The sequence below is a fragment of the Patella vulgata genome, chromosome 7, assembly GCF_932274485.2.
Source record: "Patella vulgata chromosome 7, xgPatVulg1.2, whole genome shotgun sequence".
Taxonomy (NCBI): domain Eukaryota; kingdom Metazoa; phylum Mollusca; class Gastropoda; family Patellidae; genus Patella; species Patella vulgata.
Genome location: NC_065885.2, coordinates 48,652,579 through 48,677,195, shown reverse-complemented (window position 1 = coordinate 48,677,195; position 24,617 = coordinate 48,652,579). Strand labels below are relative to the sequence as shown.

At 36.3% G+C, this 24,617-nt stretch overlaps 1 protein-coding gene across 2 annotated transcripts in view; it reads left to right on the top strand.

Moving 5' to 3' along the window:
• The window catches only part of LOC130013543 (hepatocyte growth factor receptor-like), an 86,619-nt gene that overhangs the window by 17,628 nt on the left and 44,374 nt on the right, over positions 1 to 24,617 (top strand). For both annotated transcript variants that reach the window (XM_056102169.1, XM_056102170.1), the window contains exons 2-4: positions 4,543 to 5,625; positions 7,425 to 7,610; positions 8,020 to 8,151. In XM_056102169.1, coding sequence (XP_055958144.1) covers positions 4,600 to 5,625; positions 7,425 to 7,610; positions 8,020 to 8,151 — 1,344 coding nt within the window. In that variant the 5' untranslated portion in view covers positions 4,543 to 4,599. The remainder of the gene's footprint in view (positions 1 to 4,542; positions 5,626 to 7,424; positions 7,611 to 8,019; positions 8,152 to 24,617) is intronic.

The window sequence follows — 24,617 nt, the reverse complement described above, 5'->3', positions numbered from 1 at the left end:
CAGGGTAAGCAGAGCAATAACAATTTGATTGGCCGAGACTTTGGAATACAAGAACTCTCCTTGTAATTGAGCTAGAATGTTCAAACTTGGTGTAGGTGTTTATTAGGTCAATGCCTTGATGGAATCCGAAGATGAGCATTTTCTGTCTAGGATAAGCAGAGATAAGCAATTTAATTGGTTGATGCTTTGGGACACGATAACTTTAGTTCTACTTAAGTGAGAGTGATGAAACTTGGTGTATAGTTTCAGTACATCAATACCTTGACTAAGTTCGATAATGATCTTTTTCTGCTCAGGGTAAGCAGAGCGATACACAATTAGATTGGTCAAGACTTTGGAACATAACAACTCTGCTTTTAATTGAAGTAGAATGGTTAAACTTGATGTAGATGTTCATTATGTCTTAAATGAGTTCAATGATTTACATTTCGAGCTAAAGCTAAGCAGAACTAATTTATATATAATTTCATTGGTCGATGCTTTGGGAGAAGATAATCTTGATTCTATCTGGTAGAGAGGGATGAAACTTAGTGTACAGTTTGATTGGCCGATACTTTTGAAAAAAATAAATGTGCGATTAATTAATATGTGTCATCTAGCTATTTATTTTGGGATTTCGGCGAGGGACATCAGTCTCACTGTTGGCTTGTTAACTTTCTTATCAGGCAGTGAATGATAATCACTCTCGAATTTCAGTTCGTAACTACTGTTTAATCAGTGTGCTTGATGTGGAACAAACAACTCTTTTTACACAAAAATGTATGTTCAGAAAAGCCTTGTCAGAAAATAAATGTATGTTTGGAATAGTCTTTTTATCATGTGAGTTTCATCTCTATACACTTTTGTCATGCCAAAGTACAATCAAGATATCAAGATAGATCGTAGGCAAGGAAATGATTGGTTGTTATTGGTATCTGAATTTAGAGGAAAGACCTATAAATCTCATCAAATTTTTGCCAAGTTGACTGTGAAATCTTGTGATGGTGAATCCTAACTTTATTAAAACTTATGGGATTTAGAATCATGCTAAATTTCAAAATAATGGGATCATAAATTTCAAATGCATTTTACATAGTAGATTTTTTTTAAAATTTGCTCTGTGAGAATTGTTGACAATGATTTTAGATTTAGCACAGATGACTTTACCTCTGGTGGGCATATAGAGACCTGACAAGTTACTGCCTTTGTTGACTTTTAAGCTTGTGAACATCGATAAAGGACAAAGTTATCTTATAAATTTTTAAAAACTTGATTGAATCATTAAAGGGACTATCCCGAATTGAACAGAGTCTCAAAAATAAAAATCTGAGTACATATGATATTTCAGCACCAAAATATAAAGGAATGGTGTAATTACCTTGTCTCAAAGTTTCAGCTCAACGTCAAAACTGCTTATCCGAACACGTAACCCTTTTAAGATTTCGGGTCAATTTTTTTGTTGGATGACCTGATAATTGATTCCCGTTCCTTTAGAGGTCTATACAATGAATGACCCATGTGCTGTACTTGATAACGAAAGGTAAATTTCACCTACACATAATTTTTATAAAATTAAAGCCTGGTTTTATCCAGACACCGCATAATACAGCTTGAAAATATATCACAGATATTGAGTTAGTTGCCCGACCCTAAGGTAGAGGATTTTAAGGGATTTTAACACAAAATTAAGAAGTTTTATTCTCCAAAATATTAAGTTGTGCACAAAAGTCCCTATTGAAATTCTATCGTAAATTAGGAAGTTTTCATCTCCTTTTACAGTCGAAGTTATGAAAAGTTTGTAAATATGATAAAGGAAAAAGCTGTTGATGAAAATTTAAAAACTTAAGAGGTCTATCAAAATGGTAGTCATATTAGTGGGGCTGACAAACGCCTGTCTGTGTTTTTTTTGTGGAGTTATCTTCTTGAGGACACTATTTCACTTGATTTTGTTGTATGTCAAGTCAAAGAATCTGTAGGCAGTGATATCTTTTTTGATTCTAGACCAAAAATTCGACAAAAAATTTCATGCAAAAGTGGGAAGAGAAAAAACTGCTATAAATAGACTGGATCAGACACTGTATAGTACGGAAGCATAATAGGGCCACATATATTTTTTATTATTCTATTTTCAATTATTCAAGTTACTAACTTGAATTTTCAAGTTACTAACTTGAATTTTCAAGATACTAACATGAATTTTCAAGATACTAACATGAATTTTCAAGATACTAACTTGAATTTTCAAGTTACTAACTTGAATTTTCAAGATACTAACTTGAATTTTCAAGTAACTGGTTCAAAAAAGGCCTTATTCTAAGTTCTAAATGTGTTAGTGTTCTGCCTTTAGTTTAAATCATCTCATTAAATTCTATTTTACGAGTCTAACAGTTTTGAGGGTGGTCGGGTGGTCGGTCTGTCATCAATGGGTTCGAGATTTGAATCCTGTTCTCGCCTACCTCAATGACAAGGTGCGGGAGTAGCCTATTCAATCACGCAGGTTTCCTCCGGGTACTCCGATAGCACATAGATTGGCGCAAATTGACCAGGTTATTACGATGTCGATGTGCCATAAAACACCATTCATTCATTCATTCATTTTAACAGTTTTGAGCCTTATAGAAAACCTTTTTGAAGTCCAAAAAACAAAATTAAATGTGGTGCATAATGACGAATCAAACGTCCCAGTTCTAAAAATAGTCTTTATTGACGTAATACACGACATACCCCCCACCCACCCCACCTGGGTATCTCCCCCGCCGGACATCTCCCCCCCGATACCCTCCCCCCCTTTTAGGACTTTTACCCCCAGGACATTTCCTCCTGAAAACATCTTCCCTCCTAGGACATCTACCACCGGACTTTTACTCACCGAACATTTGGCCCCCCCGGACATCTGCCCCCCCCCTCCGGGACATCTACCCCCCCTAAGGACATCTACCCCTAGAGTTTCCCCCCCCCCCCCCGACATTATTCCTCTGGAACATCTGCCCCCTAGGACATCTCTGCCATCCCCTCACACCCTTTAGAACCCTGGACGTTGCGAGGTAATTCAAGAAACAATGTAAAATAAATATAAATTTTTTACAGTGCATTATTTTACAGGTCAATAGTACAGAGTTAGATAGCAGAATGTGTCCATCGCCTCATTCCTAGCGTGTCCTAGAAGGCGACTCTTGGGGAGAGGGTCGGGTGGCCGATAGGCTACGCCTTGGTCTGCCATCAATGGTGTCGAGGGTTCGAGTCCCATTCTCTGCTATCTTAGTGACAAGGTGTGGGAACAGCCTATCCGATCACTTAGGGGTACTCCCAAAACATAAGCAGATTATCGGCGATAACACGTAGATTGACATGATTTACGGTGTCGACGTGCTATAAACAACATTCACTCATTCATTTATTTAGGTCAATACTGCCAGTTTATGAAGAGGAGACATGTTTTTTTTATCAGAGCTTAGTATAAACGCAATACTCTTCCCCCCTCTGTTAATTCTACGGAAGCGTAATAGGGCCATTAATTTATTCTTTTCTAAATTTTAAAGCCTGTAAGTCAATAACTTGAAAATTCCGGGTAGTAAAAGGACATACAAGAAAGATAATACGCCCACACAGCAGCCTTGACACAAATATAGGCTACCAGAAATGTAACAGATATGTAACGGATAAAAGTAGGCCTAACTAGTAACAAGTTAGTATCTTGAAAATTCAAGTTAGTATCTTGAAAATTCAAGTTAGTAACTCTCAAAACTGTTAGACTCGTAAAATAGAATTTAATGAGATGATTTAAACTAAAGGCAGAACACTAACACATTTAGAACTTAGAATAAGGCCTTTTTTGAACCAGTTACTTGAAAATTCAAGTTAGTATCTTGAAAATTCAAGTTAGTAACTTGAAAATTCAAGTTAGTAACTATCTTGAAAATTCAAGTTAGTATCTTGAAAATTCAAGTTAGTATCTTGAAAATTCAAGTTAGTATCTTGAAAAATTGAAAATAGAATAATAAAAAAAAATATGTGGCCCTATTACGCTTCCGTAGTATAGACCTATAGAAACAGTAATATTTGTAAGGTATTTATTCAATGCAGTGTAGATAATTTATTAATATAATATGTGTTTCTTTTCATCTGTAATATTTTTGATCTGATGCATTTATTTGAAACAATTACACCATTAATTTGTTAAGCCATTGTTTATTGTTAAATTTGTTACAAATTAAATTATACTATAATGACAGTGATTAAAGATGTCTCAATAAACGGTTGTAAATTGTTAAACGGTTGAAACCAATCATTATCCATTCTGAAAATGTGAATAGTTTTCTTATTCATATTTGGCTATTTACGCCACATGTTTTACAATAAAATATGTGGAAAAGAAAAGTTCCAAATTCGTGTTTCAGATCAAAAATGTGTGTTTTTGCAGTATTCATACAATATGGTGAATTTGGCCAATATTCACACAACTAGAAATGAATCTAGCCATGACTGTATCTTATTTTATGATTTTATTAATGAACTCGATTATTATGTAGCTATAATTATCATATAATAATTTGTCCTTTTCAGGAGAAAGTTCGAAGAAAGAATATTTGAAATATGAAAAGTTGATATTGTACAGATACCATGATTAACATACTTTTAATTCTTCTTGTCATATACTCTAGTAGAGGAGAAGAATATAAATTCCAGGATTATGTGAACCCAAACCAGGTGACTGTTGATCGTAATACAGGTGATGTTTATGTTTCAGGTGTTAATTATTTATTTCACTTCTCTTCAAACTTAATGATCAAAAATTCACTACAGATTGGCCCTTATCCCTCCTCATTTCCGTGTACTTCAAAACTAGAAAGAAATTCTACTGGCAGTGATAACCAAATACATGTTTTAGAGATAAATCATGTTGCTCGGAAACTTTTAGTGTGTGGTTCTGTTTGTGATGGTTTGTGTTCCTACCATGATTTAAACAATATTTCAACATGGCAGTGGATATCACAAGGAAAAAATAATGAAAGTTCTTTTGGTGGAAAAGGTCCTGTGTTAGTGTTGTTTTTAGCAGAAGAAACAGAAGAATTTATAGTTGCTATTTCCCAACCCAGTCCAAATAATATGATAACATTCAGAAAGTTTGTGGATAATGAAAACAGAATCAAGTATATTGGTGACCATGGATTAAACGTTTTTTCAAAATATCGTAAAGAACTGATAGTAAGGTTCATCAAAGTTTTCAAAAGTGACAAGTTTATTTATTTTTTAACTGTTAAAATGAAAAGTGTGACAAAATTTGAAGGTTTTGAGACCACCATATTTCGGATTTGTTTGAATAATGGTACTAAATCTGTGTATCCATTTTTAGAAATTCCTATGAATTGTGGAAAAGAATATACCATTGCAACTTCAGCCGCAGTTGGACATTATACTAACAACAATTTTAAGGAATCAGCACTGATTATTGCGTTTAGTAAAGCATCCAATGACACATCAGATAAACCTGATCCATGGTCTGGTACAAAGGTTTGTTCATTTAGATTGGAACGTATTGATATAGAATTTGATTTTATTAAGACTAATTGTAATGAAGAGATCGCATCTGTTCCAGAGTGGATGTTTGGACCGTATGAACAGTGTAAAAATTCATCAGGAGATAAGGTAAGCATTTATAGATATGGTCGTGGAAGAAGAGGGTATTGAGATTTGATATGAATTACTGACTTGTACATCATTCAACATTGTTGTAGGATTTCCAAGATGTATCTATTACTGAAGATTCTCACATCTACTTAATACTCTCAGCTTTAATTACTTACCCAAATTGTGTTTTTTATGTGCCCACATTGAAATGTTGTTCTTGCCAACCCTGTCAGACCATCTGTCCGTCAGTCATCCAATATTGCTTGTAGATACTCTGGAGGCTGATGTTATCATTTAATTGATTTTAGATTTGTACACAGTGTTTATGTTCCGGAGACAAAGAAGTCTATTAATTATCAACAATTTCCTATAATTACAAACAGAGTTATTGCCCTTGATTATGTTCACGGAATGAATAATCCTATTGATTTCAACAATTTGCAATAAGTTACACTGTCACAGTTATTGCCCTTGATTATGTTCATGAAACAACGAAGTCTGTTAATTTTCAGCAATTTGGGAGTTATGACCCTTGATCAATTTGAAAAATTTGTGTGTATTCTAGAGACTGAAGTTACACTCGATCAACTTGAACTTTATGCGAAGTGTTAGAAGTTCATGAGATCAAGCAGCTGATTGATTTCAACGATAAGATTACTTACATTTTAAAGGGGCAGTCTGTTCAGAAAATGATTAATGATTACCCCTTCACTCAGAGTTTTAAAGTGTGCTATGTTTTGATCTCGAAATAATCAAATATTTTAAACTAGATTTGACATAAGGAGCGATAGAATGTTTAAACTTGATGTAGAGTTCAGTGATTAACATTTCGAGCTAAAGCTAAGCAGAGTTAAACAATTTCTTTGGTTGATGCTTTGACTTAGGGACAAGATAACTTTGATTCTATCTGATAGAGAGTGATGAAACTTAGGGTATAGTTGATATTCAGTTTGATTGCTTGATACTTTTTAAAAAAATAATTTTGCAATTAATTAATAAGTGTCATCTATTTATTTTGGGATTTCGGCAGGGGGACATCAGCCTCACTGTTGGCTTGTTAATCAGCTGTTTTGCCATTTCTGCATGATTTCAAGTTTTTATACTCCAACATGTACTTTGAGTGTATACTCTATGGTCTTCGCCCCATCAATTCGTCTGTCATTTATGATTGAGGTTAGAGTTTTTGACGGATGTTTTTCAAATTTGATGTGATGCATTTGGGTCATGAAAGGACAAACCTTATTGAAATTCAGCATTTGGGTCATGAAAGGACAAACCTTATTGAAATGTGCGAAAAAGCTTGTAAACATGCAAGAGATTATCCTTTCAAAATAAGCTGCGGTCAAGATATAGCTGCTGTGCGGGCGTATTTCCAGACTTTGCAAAATTGTGTGGCTATCTGTTATTCTTGTTTACACAATATTGTCGCATAAAAAGGGAGTGAAGTTTTCATCCAAGAATAATATGTAGTGTACCGCTAGATTAATTTTGTTCCCTAGTTTCGAAAGATGTTCTTGTCTCTTCTTTGGCAAGGACATGCTGTTTAGGAACTCTTGTTAAAGAAATCTTCTATTAATACTGGCTGATAGAGACATAGGCAAGCATATCTATACTCAGCCACAATGACAGTTTAGTAGGGGGAGCGAATACCGGAAAATTGTTATAATATAAAACCATGCTGAAAACCAGTAACCATGTCCGGAAGTTATTCCCTCCCACCCCACCCAATGCCACAGTACATGGTTTTGCTTAGTTTAATAGTTTACTTTATTAAAATAATTCATACTGGTATATATATATATATATATATATTGTAGATTTGTGATAACGTTTATGGTAGAGCTATCCAAAGTAAAAGTTCTGATTTTCAAAAGGATGATCAAAAGAAAGATCAGAACCTTAAAAAGAGTTTAAAAAGAAGTTTAATAACATCAATAATAACATCAACATTTAATAATTATTTACATATACTGTTATCTGTTGATGATGGTCAGTTACTACAAGTAAGTAATACTGTTATTTACAAATGATGGTCAGTTAGTACAAGTAAGTTACACTGTTTTCTACAAATGATGGTCAGTTAGTACAGGTAAGTTACACTGTTTTCTACAAATGATGGTCAGTTAGTACAAGTTAAGTTACCAATGATGGTCAGTTAGTAAAAGTATGTTAATGCTGTGTGTTGAATTGTTTTCATTTGTATGATACATATTATCTGATACCACTTCTCACAAAAGCTAACATATATTTGTTGTACTTAATGGCACAGTAGTTAATTTTTGTCGTAGAGAAATTAGATAGACTTATCAAAAATATGGTACATGTATATAAATCATTGATCCTTTTGTGTATATTTAAACGATGTTAAGGCATGTTGGGGCTTAAAATAACATTTATTTTACTTTGTTCTAGTTTTGGCAAAAGACCACACCTGGTTTACCATGGGAGGAGAAAAATGAAAAACTAGTTGGAATAAGTGGACTAAAGCCTGATACAGCATCAGATACAACCAGTGAATATGTCTATGCTCTAAACAGTAATAAGGTACAACAACAGAATTCTATTTTATCAGTGTTGTTGTAGCAGGGATCTTAATATGTCATGCGCTGTGTGAGTTCATATATCTGGGGTCCCCTACTAGTTTTGTCTGTCTTTTCTTTCCTGCTGATTTTGCTCCTTTGGTAGTGGTACATGGATTCCATGCTTGGGATTGAGTTGATAACACTTATAACCATTGCTTCAAGAATAGGATAGAACATTGGCTGGAATATCAGGAATATGATAGAACATTGGAGGGAGTGTTTCAACTCTTTGTCTTTGTAATTCATTGATATACTTTCTCATTCATCTGTAGATATATACTCAAAGCCATTAAAAACACAATGCCTAATTCGTGAAATATTTCTGGTAAACGTTTTTTGGGGCTTTCCTATCTTACGGCACATAGGTGAAACTTGTGATGGGTCTCTTTTTGTTGAGTTCTGGGTTTGAACCCAATATCAGTTCATGGTAATGAACTTTGTTTGTGCAAACACAACACTTGTCTTTTTTCACGATTTTAAGCAGTCCCATGTCACATGTTTTGCATGTGCATTCCCTGCACTCTGGCCCTTTAAATACAGATCAAAATTTCAACATTCATCACTTCGGAAAAATGCCACGCCTTACACAAGAAAACAGGAACAGAGCTATTGGCATGCTGGATCAGGGGGTTTCACAGGTAGCCGTCGCCAGACACTTTAATGTCCACCCATCGGGTATCTGCACAACACACCATGGCGAAATGTCATCTTCTCGGATGAATCCCGATTCAACCTCAGTTTTCCTGATGGACGTCACCGTATCTACTGACGTCGACATGGACGCTTTGCTCGTAACTGCGTGCTAGAAAGGGATCGTTTCGGGGGGAGATGGCATCATGGTTTGGGCCGCTATCAACATCAACTTCCGGTCCCAGTTGGTGGTGGTCCAAGGCAATCTCAACGCTCAACATTATGTTGACGCCATCCTTTGTCCGGTGTTGCTTCCATTGCTGGCTCAACATGGCATCCGTCGACAGATGGTTTTCCATCATGACAACGCCCGTCCCCACACTGTCAGGTTCACAAGAGACTTTCTGAACAATCATCATGTCCATGTTATGGATTGGCCCGTTATGTCTCCCGACATGAACCCGATCGAACACCTTTGGGATGAACTTGGACGACGGGTTCGAACTCAAGCCGTGCCACAACGAACTGTTGCAGAGTTGGCACAGACACTCCAAAATCATTGGCAAACAATCCCACAGCGTGTAGTGAGACATCTGTGCCAGTCTATGCTTTGTTTCATGGTTCTCGGACGTTTCGGTTTTGTGCATTTGTAGTGAATTCTTTCATGAAATTATCATCCGGGGTTTAGGGGACCTGCTTATGGTCCAACCTGCGACGATGGGTTGTATGTTCAATCTAGTTGGGGGTGTACGATTGAACATACAATAATTCAATAACTCACTTCTCTTAGTATAATTTTATATTCTGTAACAATATTTAACAATGATAATATATATACATAATACTGACCCACAGGCTAAGTAACTTAATAAGGAACAGCATCTAAGAAATAACTTATCAGAGACCTGCCCTTCAGTATGTCCCTTGCCTGCCTGTGTGGTTCTACCTATGATCTACAATCTTTCCTCTAATATACTAGGGGTTACTTGGTAACAATAAACAATACATAGTAATTATATATATTTAAACTTAATAATATTTTATAGTTGTTAATGGGTAGTATTTAAGTGACATCCATTCATTCATTTACTAAGTTGCCTAATGTTTATAGATGGATTATCTCATTACTACTATTGTCTCTAATCTCTATCATAGCTGACCATTGATAACTTACTATAGATAATCCATCTTGGGAGCCACGTTGTGGTGTAAGTCTAGCCCTGTATTGGGTGAATGGCTGTATTAAATACTACCTGGTCATATATGGACGCCACCTATTTAAGCGTCGACCCGACACTCAGACGTTGTTCTTAAACTCTTCTCCCGACATCATTCTGGTAGGCCTATATTAAAGGAGCTAAGTCTGTAACTCAATATTTTTCATAATATTCGAATTCCCAAAGACGAATCAGAATTCAATACTGATCACTTTCAATCAATGTTGATGTTATGTTGCCGTGAAACTATAGGATCCTAATATCCAATATTTAAGACATAATTAACATTTTATAATAAGTACCTTATGATGTTGGGTGTCATTTTATAATGAACACAACAGAAACATATCCTACAACACAAAGTGGCAGTAGTTAGTAAAGGCTGATTCACAAATGGCAAAATAATAATTTAAACAAAATAGTGTAGAATGCATTAAGCAGGCATACACGATTAACATTCAAATTGAACTTCATATATTTCAGATTCCCAAAAATGAGCCATCTGCCTTTAAAAAAATGTACCATGCTTCATAAATGCATATAATTACTATCTCTATTCGGTTCAGCCCTACCCTGATCTTGTTTTGCATGTCAGACAAGGATTATTCTTCCAATTTCTGCTGCTATTTGATCATTAGTCACTTGCTATGCACTATTAAAATCTGCCTTGAAAGTATAGAATGACACTTTATGATTATATACATGGTATTATAATATAGTAAAGTATGAACACCAATACTGTGAACACATATACAATCAAAAAAAAATATGAATATTCATCATTGAACACCAGTAAAATAGGTGTGATGTATATTACCACAATAGTCTCACTATCAGACAAATATAGCCCTCTCATAATTTTGGATTCATGCTCTCATCTAATGTATCTTCTGAACACTCTTTTGGTTTTGCTAGTTAGATTCCTACTCTTGTGTATTTTTAGAAGTGAAAGGACTTGCCCATAGGCAGTTTGTTTGAAGGAATGAGATCAATGTTGTTTTACAAAAAATAATTTTGTTATAGTACTTATATAACACTGATCGTCACCAATGATATATACGCATTTCTGTATGTTGAATCATTTGGTTAGCTAGGCCATTTGACTCTATATACCTCTATGTAAGCCAATATATGATATGTGTTAAAATAAAAATAACAAAAAAAACTCAGATCTCTTTCCTTATTGCAGATTTTAATCGCCTTTTACGATTCACAATTTAGCTTGCGGATGACGAATTCTTGGCCCCACATCATCAGGGGTAACTTGAAGTTTGAGGGGGGGGGGGGGAATGGGGAAGAGATTAATTATTTCTTGTTTTCTTTGCCATTTTCTTTACCAGTCCTTTTTAGGTTTTTGTGGCATGAAAATTTCGTACAAGATCTTGAGGCAAAAGATCCTGAACTATCCATTGGGGTCCTTTTACTTCCCTAAGTCGTGTTTTATACCAAAATTGCCCTCTGTATTTTCTTGACTGCAGTATCTTGTCAATATGTTTGTCTTCAAATTTTGTTTGTTGAATTTGTACATTTTGTGTTTCGTCATTATTAGTATTGTTGTTAGGTTGTGTAGTTAGCTCACTGTTACTGTTATCATTATTTGCATTGGGGTGCGGTTGTGCATCAGCAGTTTGTGACAGATTTTGATTGATCTTCTGGGATCTCAGGCAAATTGGTAGGGCACTTTGCAGGATCAATGTAAGGCCTTAATCTGTCTGCATGAATGGGTGACTTGACGAGCTGGTGATCAGCGTTCCTTCTTAATTTATGGGTGTTGTTTTCAAAGTCATGACAGATATAATATGGTCCTACCCATTTACGTTGAAGTTTCCTACAAAATCCTATCTGTACTTTAGTACAGTATAACCAAACCATTTAGTCCTTTTTAAAATTTGGTGGTGCCGCTTTTTTGTTGTGTTGCTTACTATACTTTTCTTGAGCCCTTTGAATGTTTTTATTTGCAATATCGTTCGCAGTTTTTAGATTTGTTTGCATCTGCTCAAAATATTGTTTTGCGTCTCTTTTAAGGTTGTCTGGTTGTAGTAGTTCAACATCAATTGGGAGTGTGGGCTCGCGACCGAATAACATATGGAAGGGACTCATATTGGTAGATTCTGTAGCTGGTGTAGCTCTGTAAGCCATAAGGACTCCTGGAAGAATATCTGGCCAATCTGATTGATCTGGCCTGCAATAAGATCGGATTGCTGTCAGTATTGTTGAGTTCATCCTTTCACATGCTGCATTTGTTTGTGGGTGGTAACTTGATATATTAAGTTTCTTAACCCCCAGAAGTTTACATATTTCGTTGATCAATTTGCTCATAAAATTCTGCCCTCTGTCTGTTAGAATTTCCTTTGGTGTCCCATAGCGGCATATTATTTCTGCAAAAAGTATTCTTGCAATCACTATGGCCTCTGTTGACTTCAAGGGAAATGCTTCGACCCATTTTGAATAGGGACATACAATCAATAGAATTGAATGATATCCTTCTTTTGTTGTCTTTAGTGGGCCCAAGAAATCCATATGGATTCTGCTAAATGTGGTGCCAATGGGTAGTGGACGAAGTGTGGCTGGTTTTTTATGGTAGTACGGTTTTGACGTTTGACAGGTTTCGCATGACCGGACATATTTTTCTATATCTGAATTACAACTTCCTTGCCATCTTCATCATGTTGTCCTAATATATATCCAATGGCATTGGAGCTTGCATCTGCATGCAACAAGAACTTCTTTTCAAAACTTGGGTATCGAAGTATTGGTGGTGACATCAAAGCCCTCTTTAACATTTTGAATGCCTCATCTATTTCGGGTGTCCATTGAAATGCCACATCTTTCCGTAGCAATTGGTTGAGTGGCGCTGCTTTCTGTGCAAAGTTTTTAATAAACCGTCTGTAGTAGCTGCACAGTCCTATAAATGCTCTGACTTCACTGACGTTCTTTGGTCGAGGAAATGTCTGTACTGCTTCGGTCTTTGTTTTGTCCACAGCAATACCAGTTTTTGAGATGATGTGACCTAAGTATAACCCCTTTTGAGCCGCAAAGTGACACTTGGAAGGTTTTAACTAAAGGTTTGCATCTCGAATCCTGCTAAAAATTATAGTTAGATGGTTCAAATGTTCTTCGAATGACCTGGACCAAACTATAATATCATCAACGTACACTAGTGCTATCTTCCATGTCAGATCTCTCAGGACTTCTGTTAAAGTACGTTGAAAAGCACTTGGTGAATTCTACAAGCCAAAGGGTAGCCGATTGAACTCAAAGACACCTCTGTGACATGTGAACGCTGTTTTATGCTTTGTGGCAGGGTCCAAGTTTACTTGCCAATACCCCGAAAACATATCTAACGTTGAAAAAAATGTTAGCATGAGACTCTCCAATGCAGTCGAACACATCTTCCATTCTGGGCAAAGGGAAATGGATTGGTTTGGTAACTGTGTTTAAGGCTCTGTAATTAATGGCAAACCGAAGATCACCTGATTTCTTTCTGATAAGAACCACTGGCGATAACCATTCAGATGTAGAAGGTTGAATTACTTGATTTGTTAGCATTTCATCAATCATTTTCGACATTTTCTCTTTCATCTTTGGTGTTGCTCGATAAAACCTTTGTTTTATTGGTTTGGCATCTCCTGTGTCAATGGTATGATAGGAATCTTTTACATTGCATGAGCCTAATTCTGACATATCTTTTGCAAAGACATCCCTATTCTGACCAATTAATGTCAGCAGCTGCTGCTTTTGATGTTCCTTTAGATCTGCCTCACTTAAATCCACACCCAGAGATTTAGCTTCTTCAATGAATGCTTTGTTTTTGTCAGCAACGTCCAATGACTCTTGCATGACATTGACATGTGGATGCTCATCAGTTAGCTCCGGTAGGATTTCATCTTCGCACACCCATGACAGCATACCCAACACTTGTTTACTGTTTAGGCTCACATCATCATTGGTCGGGTTTAGCAGTATGTATGAAGCTAAACATCTAGCACCCAGTACATAACATTTATTTATAAGTGTTTTATTTGCTTCAATGGTGCCTATACCATTTTTCAATCCAACGTTTTCGATAACAACAGGTACTATGGCTTCTGTTCTTTTTGGAATTTTTAAGTTGTCCTTTAATTTGACCAAATACCTTGTAACTGATGATTGTTTTTCTCCAAGTGGTACAACTGTTATTCCATTCTGAAGACCGAGTGTCTGTAAATCAAAATCTGTCACTGCCTTTTGTCTTTGTAAGAAATCAACACCTAATATTAAGGAGTGGACATTGCTATCTAAAATAAGGAATTCTTGGTGCAGTGTTAGTCGCCCTATTCGTATTGGTAATGACACAATGCCATGTACCTTTGTTAGTAAACCTCCAACACCTCTAACATGTCCAGTCTCAGTTGGTTGTTGTTTATGTATGTCTTTCAGTCCACTATTATTGTATTGATCTTTAGATATTATAGACACACTGGCACCTGAGTCAACTAACGCTCTTATACATATTTTCCCTAACATTACTGATATGGAACTATTTTGCTCCGCATTTACGACATTAATTGATAAATCGATGATATTTTTGTGACTTTGTTTCTTTTTGGACTGAGTGTTTTTGTCACAATACCTATTTCTAATTAACAGACTATTTTGTAATTCTTTATTATTTGATTGTTTATAGTTGATATAATTTTGACTTTTGTATGGAAGTTTGTTATAATGTGTAACATTTCTATGTCTGTTATTATATTTTTGAGGACGTTTCCTAGCACTATCATGGTTAGTGTTATCTGATACATAAATGGGACACAAATCCATATGTGAATTTTGAGAAAACCTATAGTTCTGATATGATGAATAGCCACTATGATAATTGTAATCACACCTACCTTCTGCTAGCCTTGATTTGTATTCATTAAGCTTTCATATTACATATGAAAGCTTATTGTTTCTGTTAAGATTATTATTGTTATTTTTTTTTTGTGTTTTGTCCACAAATCGGATTTCTCAGAATCTAACCATAGGATCGTTCTGAAACTTTTACCTATCCCCCCAAAAATGGGTGGTGGCTGTTGATTAAATATATTTTCAAAACGTTTTACGAATCCGAAATCACCGAATTTTACGAAGGAATGCATTTGACCTACAATGCTGTAACTTTGTGACTATTTGACCTATTTTACTAATTCTTTTTTCTTTGAGTATCTTGAAACATTTACTTCAAATCTGCCATTTCGGATTTTGGCATTTCGAAAATTCGTCGCTGTCATTTCGAACCGGAAGTTATTACCAATTTGACAACTTCTTTAATAGTTGTGCGATTTTCGTGAAATTTAGAATGTTAGTAGATCTTGCCAATGCGACTTCAATGATGTCCTTGGAAATTTTCTAAATTATCTCCCCTTGGTGAAATTAAGGATCAAAGTTTTCAAAAAAATCGTCGAAATATAGGTCAGAATAACTTAAAAAAAAAATTCGATACTAGACAAGTAATTACTGATTCGTACACAAAATATGGAGTTTGTCGATCGAACCGGAAGTGCCACCATCTTTAAACGTGAAAAATCAAAAAGGCTTTTTTGCTATTTTACTTACAGACTCGGGCGTCATATTTTCGGAATCCTGGAAGGAATGCCTAAAAATCTATCGGATCAGAATTTTGATTTCGGTCACGTGATGGTCACCATTTTGAATTGAAAATGAAAAATAGAAGCAATTTGAAGGGCCGGGACTTTGGAACACAAGAACTCTCCTTCTAATTAAGCTAGAATGTTCAAACTTGGTGTAGGCGTTCACTAGGTCAATGTCATGATTGAGTCCAAAGATGAGCATTTTTTGCTTAGGGTAAGCAGAGATAAGCCAGCTGATTTGTTGATTCTTTAGGGCACGATGACATTGGTTATAATGAATGGAGGGCGATGAAACTCTTGTCAATCGAGAGGCTAATAGCTGGCCTGTTGTGTGAAATCATTGTATCATTTTTTATTCGAATTTCTCCTTTGATGTTTTCCGTGCCGACAAGGTTGTTTTCGAGTTTAGCTGGATTTGACTTCGCGCATGCGCTACGCTAGAACCAAAGGTACCATGAGTACTAAATTCCGGCGAGCAACTTTTCACGTTGGTACCTAGGTACCCTGAAAATTTCAAGGTGATACCTGCATTCGTTCAAGTCGTTTGTTCTTGTCACCTGCCTTTCGTCGTTTTTTTTCGAAGTCAATTTACAGCTTCCATGAGGGGAAAAAAGTGGAATTTCGCCGTGACACCGGCACCGATTGTCCGAAAACCATGAAATTTGGACACAATACGCCCATTACCACCCCGGACTCTGTGCCTTACTCCCATTTTGATCCGATTAAAAAAAAAAAAAAGTTTTAGCAAAAAAACGATTTTCGGAATTTAATATTGGTTTTAATTAATTTTGAAATTGCAAATGCAAAGAGATTTTATCGCCTCTTCCTTATGTGATAGGTATTGGTACTATACACATTATCCTTAAAAGACAATTTTTTAAAATGACCGTAACGATGTATCAACACTAGAAACCGAAATCGCCTATTTTGACCTTTTTTGACTGCTGAGGCATCCTTCCGGTGGTCCAAATCTCTGGAATTTCTAGCGGTTGGCTGCGCCGCGATGATATTTATCACATATTAAATTGAGAAAATCCTCAGATATCAAGAACAATAAAAATTCGATAAAATACGGCAATTTTTTAAGCAAAAAACCTTTGATTGTTGGGGGTGGGTTTTGAATTTATTTTGAACGTTCTCGGAATCCAACACTCTTCTATTTTTAATATGTGATAGCTAGAATCCCATCGGAATCCAACACTCTTCTATTTTTAATATGTGATAGCTAGAATCCCAAGGTACATTCTGTGCAAATTTGAAGGCAATCGGAGCACAGGAACGTTGCCTGGGTAGAGCAAAACAACCCGGTCGCGAAAATTTACCTATACTTCAAAGTGATTATCATGTTGTGTTATGATCGCCATTTTAGATCAATCTGAGTCCCTGATCCACCGTCATCTACCAAACCACTCCGAAATATAGCCAAAATCCCAAAATCGACCGTAATTTCTTTTTGCTTCGCGCATGTGCCACGCTGGAACCAAAGGTACGTTGACTACCAAATTCCGGCGAGGAACTTTTCACGTTGGTACCTAGGTGCACTGAAAACTTCAAGGCGATACCAGCATTCGTTCAGATCGTTTGTTCTTGACACGGTTCCTGCCGTTCGTTTTTTTCCGCCATTTACGGCTTCTGTAAGGGCGAAAAAAGTGGAATTTCGCCACGAAACCGGCACCGATTGTCCCAAAACCATGAAATTTGGACACAATATGCCAATTACCACTCTGTGACTTACTCCCATTTTGTGACTTACTCCCATTTTGATCAGATTAAAAAAAGGAGTTTCAGCAAAAAATAAACAACCGATTTTCGGAATTTAAATTTGGTTTTAATTAATTTTGAAATTGCAAATGCAAAGGGATCTTATCGCCTCTTCCGTATGTGATTGCTATTAGTACTATACACATTATCCGTAAAAGACATTTTTTTTTAAAATGAGCGCAACACCAAAAACCGAAATCGACTATTTTGTCTTTATCATACATTAAATATTATATGCCATCGGTTAATTTTTATACGCCCACATTGAAATTGAATTTCAGCGATTTCCGATAATTACTGTCAGAGTTATGGCCCTTCATCACTTAAAAAAATTCTTGTGGATGCTCTAGAGGCCAAAGTTAATGTCCGATTGACTTTAAATTTATACACAGTGGTTAAGGTCATGAGACGAAGTAGGCGATTGATTTTCAGCGATATCTGATATTTACTGCCAGAGTTGTGGCCCCTGATCACTTCAAAATATCTTGTGGACGCTCTAGAGGCCAAAGTTAATATCCGATTGACTTTAAATTTATGCGCAGTGTTGTGGCCCCTGATCACTTCAAAATATCTTGTGGACGCTCTAGAGGCCAAAGTTAATATCCGATTGACTCTAAATTTATGGTCATGACACGAAGATGCCTACAGTATTGATTTTCAGCGATATCTGATATTTACTGCCATTTCCGATAATTACCGTGAGAGTTATTGCCCTTGATCACTTTAAAAAATCTTGTGGACGCTCTAGAAGCTAAATTCAATATCCGATTGACCTTAAATTTATACAGTGTTTAAGGTCATGAGATGAAGAAGCCAATTGATTTTCAGCGATTTCCGATTGAATCTTTTGAAAATCACACCTAACTCTAAAACTAAAGGCAAGAAACGGGCCGGTTTACATTGAAGCACAACTAATTCCTGTCCTGCGTACTCTATAAATATAATATACGGTTTTCTAAATATGCCTTGGATGGTAGCCACAAGTCGACAATTTTTGTTTTGTATTTTTCCCATTTTGTTCATAAGGTAAATGTAATTTTTCAGATACCTGATGACATTTATACTTATTGTTTCAATAGATTCTAATAACCCCCTTTGCAGTTAATATGAAAGCTTTCATATCTGCTATGCAGATCTAGTTATAATCCATTCTATTGTTTGGGCCTTGTCCATACTCCATGTAATGTCTTGAAACTTGTTCATATTCATTGTTGCCTTGATTTGACAGTGCATGATAGTTATTCACGACCTCCTCAAGTTTTGATTGTTTGTTTTGATGAAGTTCTAATTTTTCACTGTTTTCTTCCCTTGCATAATAATTACATATACTTTCTGTAAATTTTGCACATTTTTTGACTCCCATTATTGTATGAGACTTGTCTTTATAAGCAACCCATTTTTGTATTTCTGGTTGCAGTCCATTTCTCATAATTTTGGCTGTCCAATCCTCTGGAAAATATTTGGATCTCATTAAAAGAAGTCTTTTCATTTCTGTAAGATAATCATCCACAGATTCTCCTGGTTGGTTGTTTTCTCTGTGTAATTAGCCTAAACACTTCTGTACCATCATCCACTTCTGTACAGTATTGTTCTATAAAAGCACTTTTCACTGATTTATAGTCACTTCTTGTTTCTTCTGGCAGACATTTTAACCATACAGCGGCATTGTCTTTCATAGCTAATCTAAGGCCTGTTACTTTATATTTGTCCTCTTCCCAGTTTTGAAGAACACAATAACTTTCAATTGAATCTAGCCATAGTATAGGGTCCTTTTGTCCATAACCTGAGAATTTTTGTAAATATGTAGCATGGTTGTTACAACTCTCCATCATTCTTTGTTTAGTCGAAAAGAAGAAAAATCAGTAAAATATCAGCTTTCTTTTCTAGGGTGTAGACACAAAGAAGAACACTCGCTTGGCTTGTGAGATTCTGTTGATCAATTGGCACTCCCCATATATCATCCGGGGTTTAGGGGACCTGATTATGGTCCAACCTGCGACGATGGGTTGTATGTTCAATCTAGTTGGGGGTGTAAGATTGAACATACAATAATTCAATAACTCACTTCTCTTAGTATAATCTTATATTCTGTAACAATATTTAACAATGATAATATATATACATAATACTGACCCACAGGCTAAGTAACTTAATAAGGAACAGCATCTAAGAAATAACTTATCAGAGACCTGCCCTTCAGTATGTCCCTTGCCTGCCTGTGTGGTTCTACCTATGATCTACAATCTTTCCTCTAATATACTAGAGGTTACTTGGTAACAATAAACAATACATAGTAATTATATATGTAACCGGGGGGGGGGGGGGGTGTAAATTCTCAATAAAAACTAAGGTGGTTAGTTTTTAAACCTTTATTAAAAACCCTGAAATATATATACGTTAAAATTAATATACATATCACAGTAACAGTTGAGTGCAATAAAATAATAGTAAGGCATGCATATTGGTACTCAATGAAATATATCAATAATTTATACACTAAAATACATCACTAATTAAATTAAACATATTAAACAGGCCTTAAGTTTATACTAAATATAATATAAGTAATTGATAACATACCCAAAGAAGGGGTTTTTAAATAAGACTATCAAGATGGTGAACAAAATCTTCAGATAACTATATTCTGGAAAATAACATTATTCTGATTATACATACAATATACTTTCAAAACGGTACCTTATAATCTACTATATATATCTATATATGAAAAACTAATGATCTTTACATGTTATTTTCTATCTATTTAAATAAAATGGCTGCTTAATATTACAATTTCTATCATTCCTACATCCGCTCCATCTAAACCCCAATTACCCAAAATAAGAGAATTAGCACACATACCTGTAATACTGAAGTAGTATAACTGGAACAATTCCCTGAAAATAACCTAACTAGATTTGGAAAATAAAGTTAAACAATTTAATTGAAGATATCAAATTGTCCTTACACTTCGAAATCTATCTAATGTCTGATGTCTAAAGTGAGGTTCAGATAAAAAGAAAACTTGCTTGTAACCAAGGGAGTAGAATTGTACTCACCCCAAGATTTGGGCTCTAAGAAAACAGTACAGGTTAACAATCCAAGTTAAAGGAGAGATGTTATTATAGACCAGTTGCAATTAAAATTAGTGTCAGTTTGTTAGTTTAAAGGTGCACTCTCTCAATACACTATATTACTTGACATAATAAAACCTATAAACATATTAAAATTCCGCTTCGCTACATACTCCCTCCCAATAAGAAAATGTTGTCCCGACATCCTATTAAAACACTAAAAACCAAAAGTCAACTTTAAAACACTACTTAGACTTTTACGTTGTTCAAACCTATAAACCTATAAAATCATCCGACAGCAGCAACGCCAAGACTGTAGCTGGACACTGAACAGAAAAAGTTGAAGTCTGGGCTAATACATAGTCTTGATAACGGGCTGGTGGCTGTCGATTCCTTGAGGATCTCCTTGGTACAGGCTCATCTACATCTGGTTCCTCAGATGAAGGGCTGGATAGAGATTCCAGTTCTTCTTCAACACGGAGAGGTACTGTGGAGCTAGCTGGGGAATCGATTACATCATTCCCTTCCACAATAACAATCTCCAGATCATCATCACTTGAGGTACCTGGTTCCTCTGGAATTATTTCAGGAATAGATGTTACTTTCCTTCTAGGTTTTGGTACTGGTGGTGGCTGGGATAATTCCATAGGTACAGTCCCTATGGGAAGAAGATGGTTCCTGTGTAATGTACGTGTTGTACCAGTTCCATTTTCCCGCTGCAGCACATACACCGGTACATCTTGATTGGGCTGTTCCTTTATAATATAGACGCAATCTTCCAATTTGTCAGATATCTTGTGTCTACCTTCTTTGAAAAACAGTCTTTTCACAAGCACGCGATCTCCCTTTTCCAAGATTGAATTCCTTGCCTTCCGGTCATAAACTTTCTTTTGATGTGACTGGGCCTTACTAATCTCAGAAGAAGCCTTGAGATAAGCCATCTCCAAACTATCTTTGAGATCAGCGACATACTTGCTGTAGCTGTTTGCAGACTCTTGATTAACTAAACCAAGCAAAACATCCACAGCAAGATGAGGCTTCCTCCCAAACATCAGAAAGAAAGGTGAATAACCGGTAGTTTCATGGATGGTACAATTATAGGCGTGCACTAAAGATGGTAAATGCGTCTTCCAATCTGTTTTTTCGATGTTCTCAAGAGTTCCAAGCATATTCAAAAGGGTTCTGTTAAATCTCTCGCACATTCCGTTGCCGCTAGGGTGATAAGGTGTTGTATGGGATTTCCGCATTCCTGTTAGTAAACACATTTCTTCGATGATCTTATTCTCGAAACTTCCTCCTTTATCACTATGCAGACGTCTTGGAAACCCGTAGTAAACTATAAAATTTTCAAACAAAGCTTTAGCTGTTACTTTTGCAGTCATATTCTTGGTAGCTATGGCTTGGGCGTATCTGGTGAAGTGGTCGGTTATGACTAATATGTAACTGTAACCTCCTTTTGACTCTTGCAAGCACATGTAGTCTACACCAACTATCTCCATTGGTTGAGTTGAATGGATGTTAACTAATGGAACTCTTGTATTGGTTGGAGACTTCCTCATTATGCAACGTTGGCAAGTCTTGATGTGATCTTCTACATCTGTCGTCATTCTTGGCCAATACACACGTTCCTTCAGTAAAGAAACCGTCCTGTCTCTTCCTAGATGTCCAACATCATCATGACAACCTTGCAGAGCTACCTTTCTATCCAAACAAGGAATCACCAGTTGTAGAACTTCTTGTCCACTTACAACAGATTTTCGGTACAAAACATCTGACTTCAGAGTGAGGTGGTCGAATTCCCGAAGAAAGATGGCTTCTTCCCGATTGCTGGGTGGGGACTGTGGTCTTTCATTGTTCTTCACTGCTCGATGAAGGGGTCCAATGATAGGATCTTCTAGTTGTTTCTTCATCCAGTCTATTTCATGAGCAGGAAACATCTGTGTGTTGGTAACACCTGGGATGATCTGAGTCACTAAACACGCCACATAGCCATTATCATTTTGGAATTCACTGAGTGCTCTGAAAACATCGGGACTCATCTCTTTGTAAGTATCCTCCGGTGGATTGGGTATTCTTGAAAGGCAGTCAGCATCGATGTTCCGTTTTCCTGGTTTGTACCTGATGTTAAAGTTGTAGTTTGCTAAATCCGCTAACCAACGGTGACCAGTTGCATCAAGCTTTGCTGTTGTGAGAACGTAAGTAAGTGGATTATTATCTGTATAGATGGTAAAGGTGTTTCCGTAGAGATAATCTTTGAACTTATCAGTCACTGCCCACTTCAACGCCAAAAATTCCAACTTGTGTGCAGGATAATTTTTCTCTGATTTCGATAATCCTCTGCTGGCATATGCAATTACTCGTTCTTTATGATCTTGCAATTGGTACAGAACAGCGCCTAATCCTCGTTCACTCGCATCTGTGTGTAACAAAAATGGCTTAGAAAAATCTGGGTAAGCCAGAATAGGTGGTGACTGTAACAATGTCTTCAGTTCTTCAAAAGAGCTATCTTGTTCTGGTCCCCATGTCCATTTTGGTGTTGACTTGTCATCTGACGTCTTCCTCCCCCTCTTCTTGGAAGTTGGTCCTACTAAAAGCTCATTCAAAGGTCTGGCAATTGTAGAGAAGTTCTTTACAAATCTCCTGTAGTAACCTACAAAACCTAAAAATGACCTTACCTCATCTGGGGTTGTTGGTGTTTTCCAGTCCCTGACCTTTTCAATCTTTGCTGGATCAGTCTTTATGCCTTCTGCGGAAACTATGTGGCCCAAATATTTAACTTCCTGTTGGTAAAAATGGCATTTCTTCGGCGCAAGCTTCAATCCACATTCTTCAAGTCTTTTAAATACCAGTTGCAGTTGCTCCAGGTGTTCATCGTACGTCGATGGAAAAAATAATCAGGTCGTCAAGGTAAATCATGCAGATCTTATAGTTTAGCTCTCCTAAACACTCCTCCATCAGTCTTTGGTAGGTGGCTGGTGAGTTGGTCAATCCGAAGGCCATGCGTGTATACTCATAAAACCCAAGAGGACCTACTGTAAATGCTGTCTTTGCCTTGTCCGACTCTTTCATCGCAATCTGATGGTATCCACTTTTCATATCCAGGACTGAAAAATATTTAGCTCCAACCATATTATCTAGCATTTCTTCAATTCTGGGAAGTGCGTAAGCATCTTTGATGGTACGTTGATTCAGCTGTCGATAATCAACACATAGTTGAATGGAGTTGTCTTTTTTCCGCACTATAACAATATTTGATGCCCAAGGACTCTGCGATTTCTGAATAATTCCTCCAGTCAACAATTCATTAAGGTGCTCTCTTATTTCATTGTACATAGATGGTGGTATTCTTCTGTTCTTTTGCTTGAATGGTTCTTCATCTGTAAGGTTAATAGCATGTTCAACCATATGAGTGCAGCCTATATCAGTATCACTGTGAGAAAAAATGTGTGACCATTCACTGATAAAATCCTTAACACCTTCTAACTGACTAACGGTAAGTGCTGATCCAAGATGAATTTTATCCAAAATACTGCAATCACTTCCAACTTGAACAGAAGAACATGTACTACTCTTGTTGATACTGTTTACAATGGTTACTGGTTGTAGTTCGCATATAATGGACTGTGGTTGAATTGAAACTGGATGAGTGGATAGATTTGAAATTCTGATGTAGACAAGATCGTTATTGTCTGGATGAAAATCGACAAGAACAGGTGAAATTTCAACAGTGTCTGGTATCTTGGACTGTGTAGAACGTTGACACATCGCTTTACAGTGAACACTTGATTTAGCAGTAACCACTCCTGCTATAACTGTAGATCTATTGCTGTGTAACAATATAGAATTTCGTTTAGCACACTTCACAATACCCACGCACTTATCTTGTTTGTACACATTTCGCTGAACTTTAAGACATTTAAATGTTAGCAACCAGGCAGTTTCCACTTGAAGTTGTCGATGAAAGTTAAGTCCATGTTTTTTGATAACTGTATCCAAATGATGTTGTAAAATGTTAGTACCAAGCAGTATTGGTGTGATCTGATGGTATGATGTATCTGGTACTACTAAAAATATACATGGTATTGCAGCTGATGTCATCCTAGGAACTTCAATGTCAATTTCGATCATACC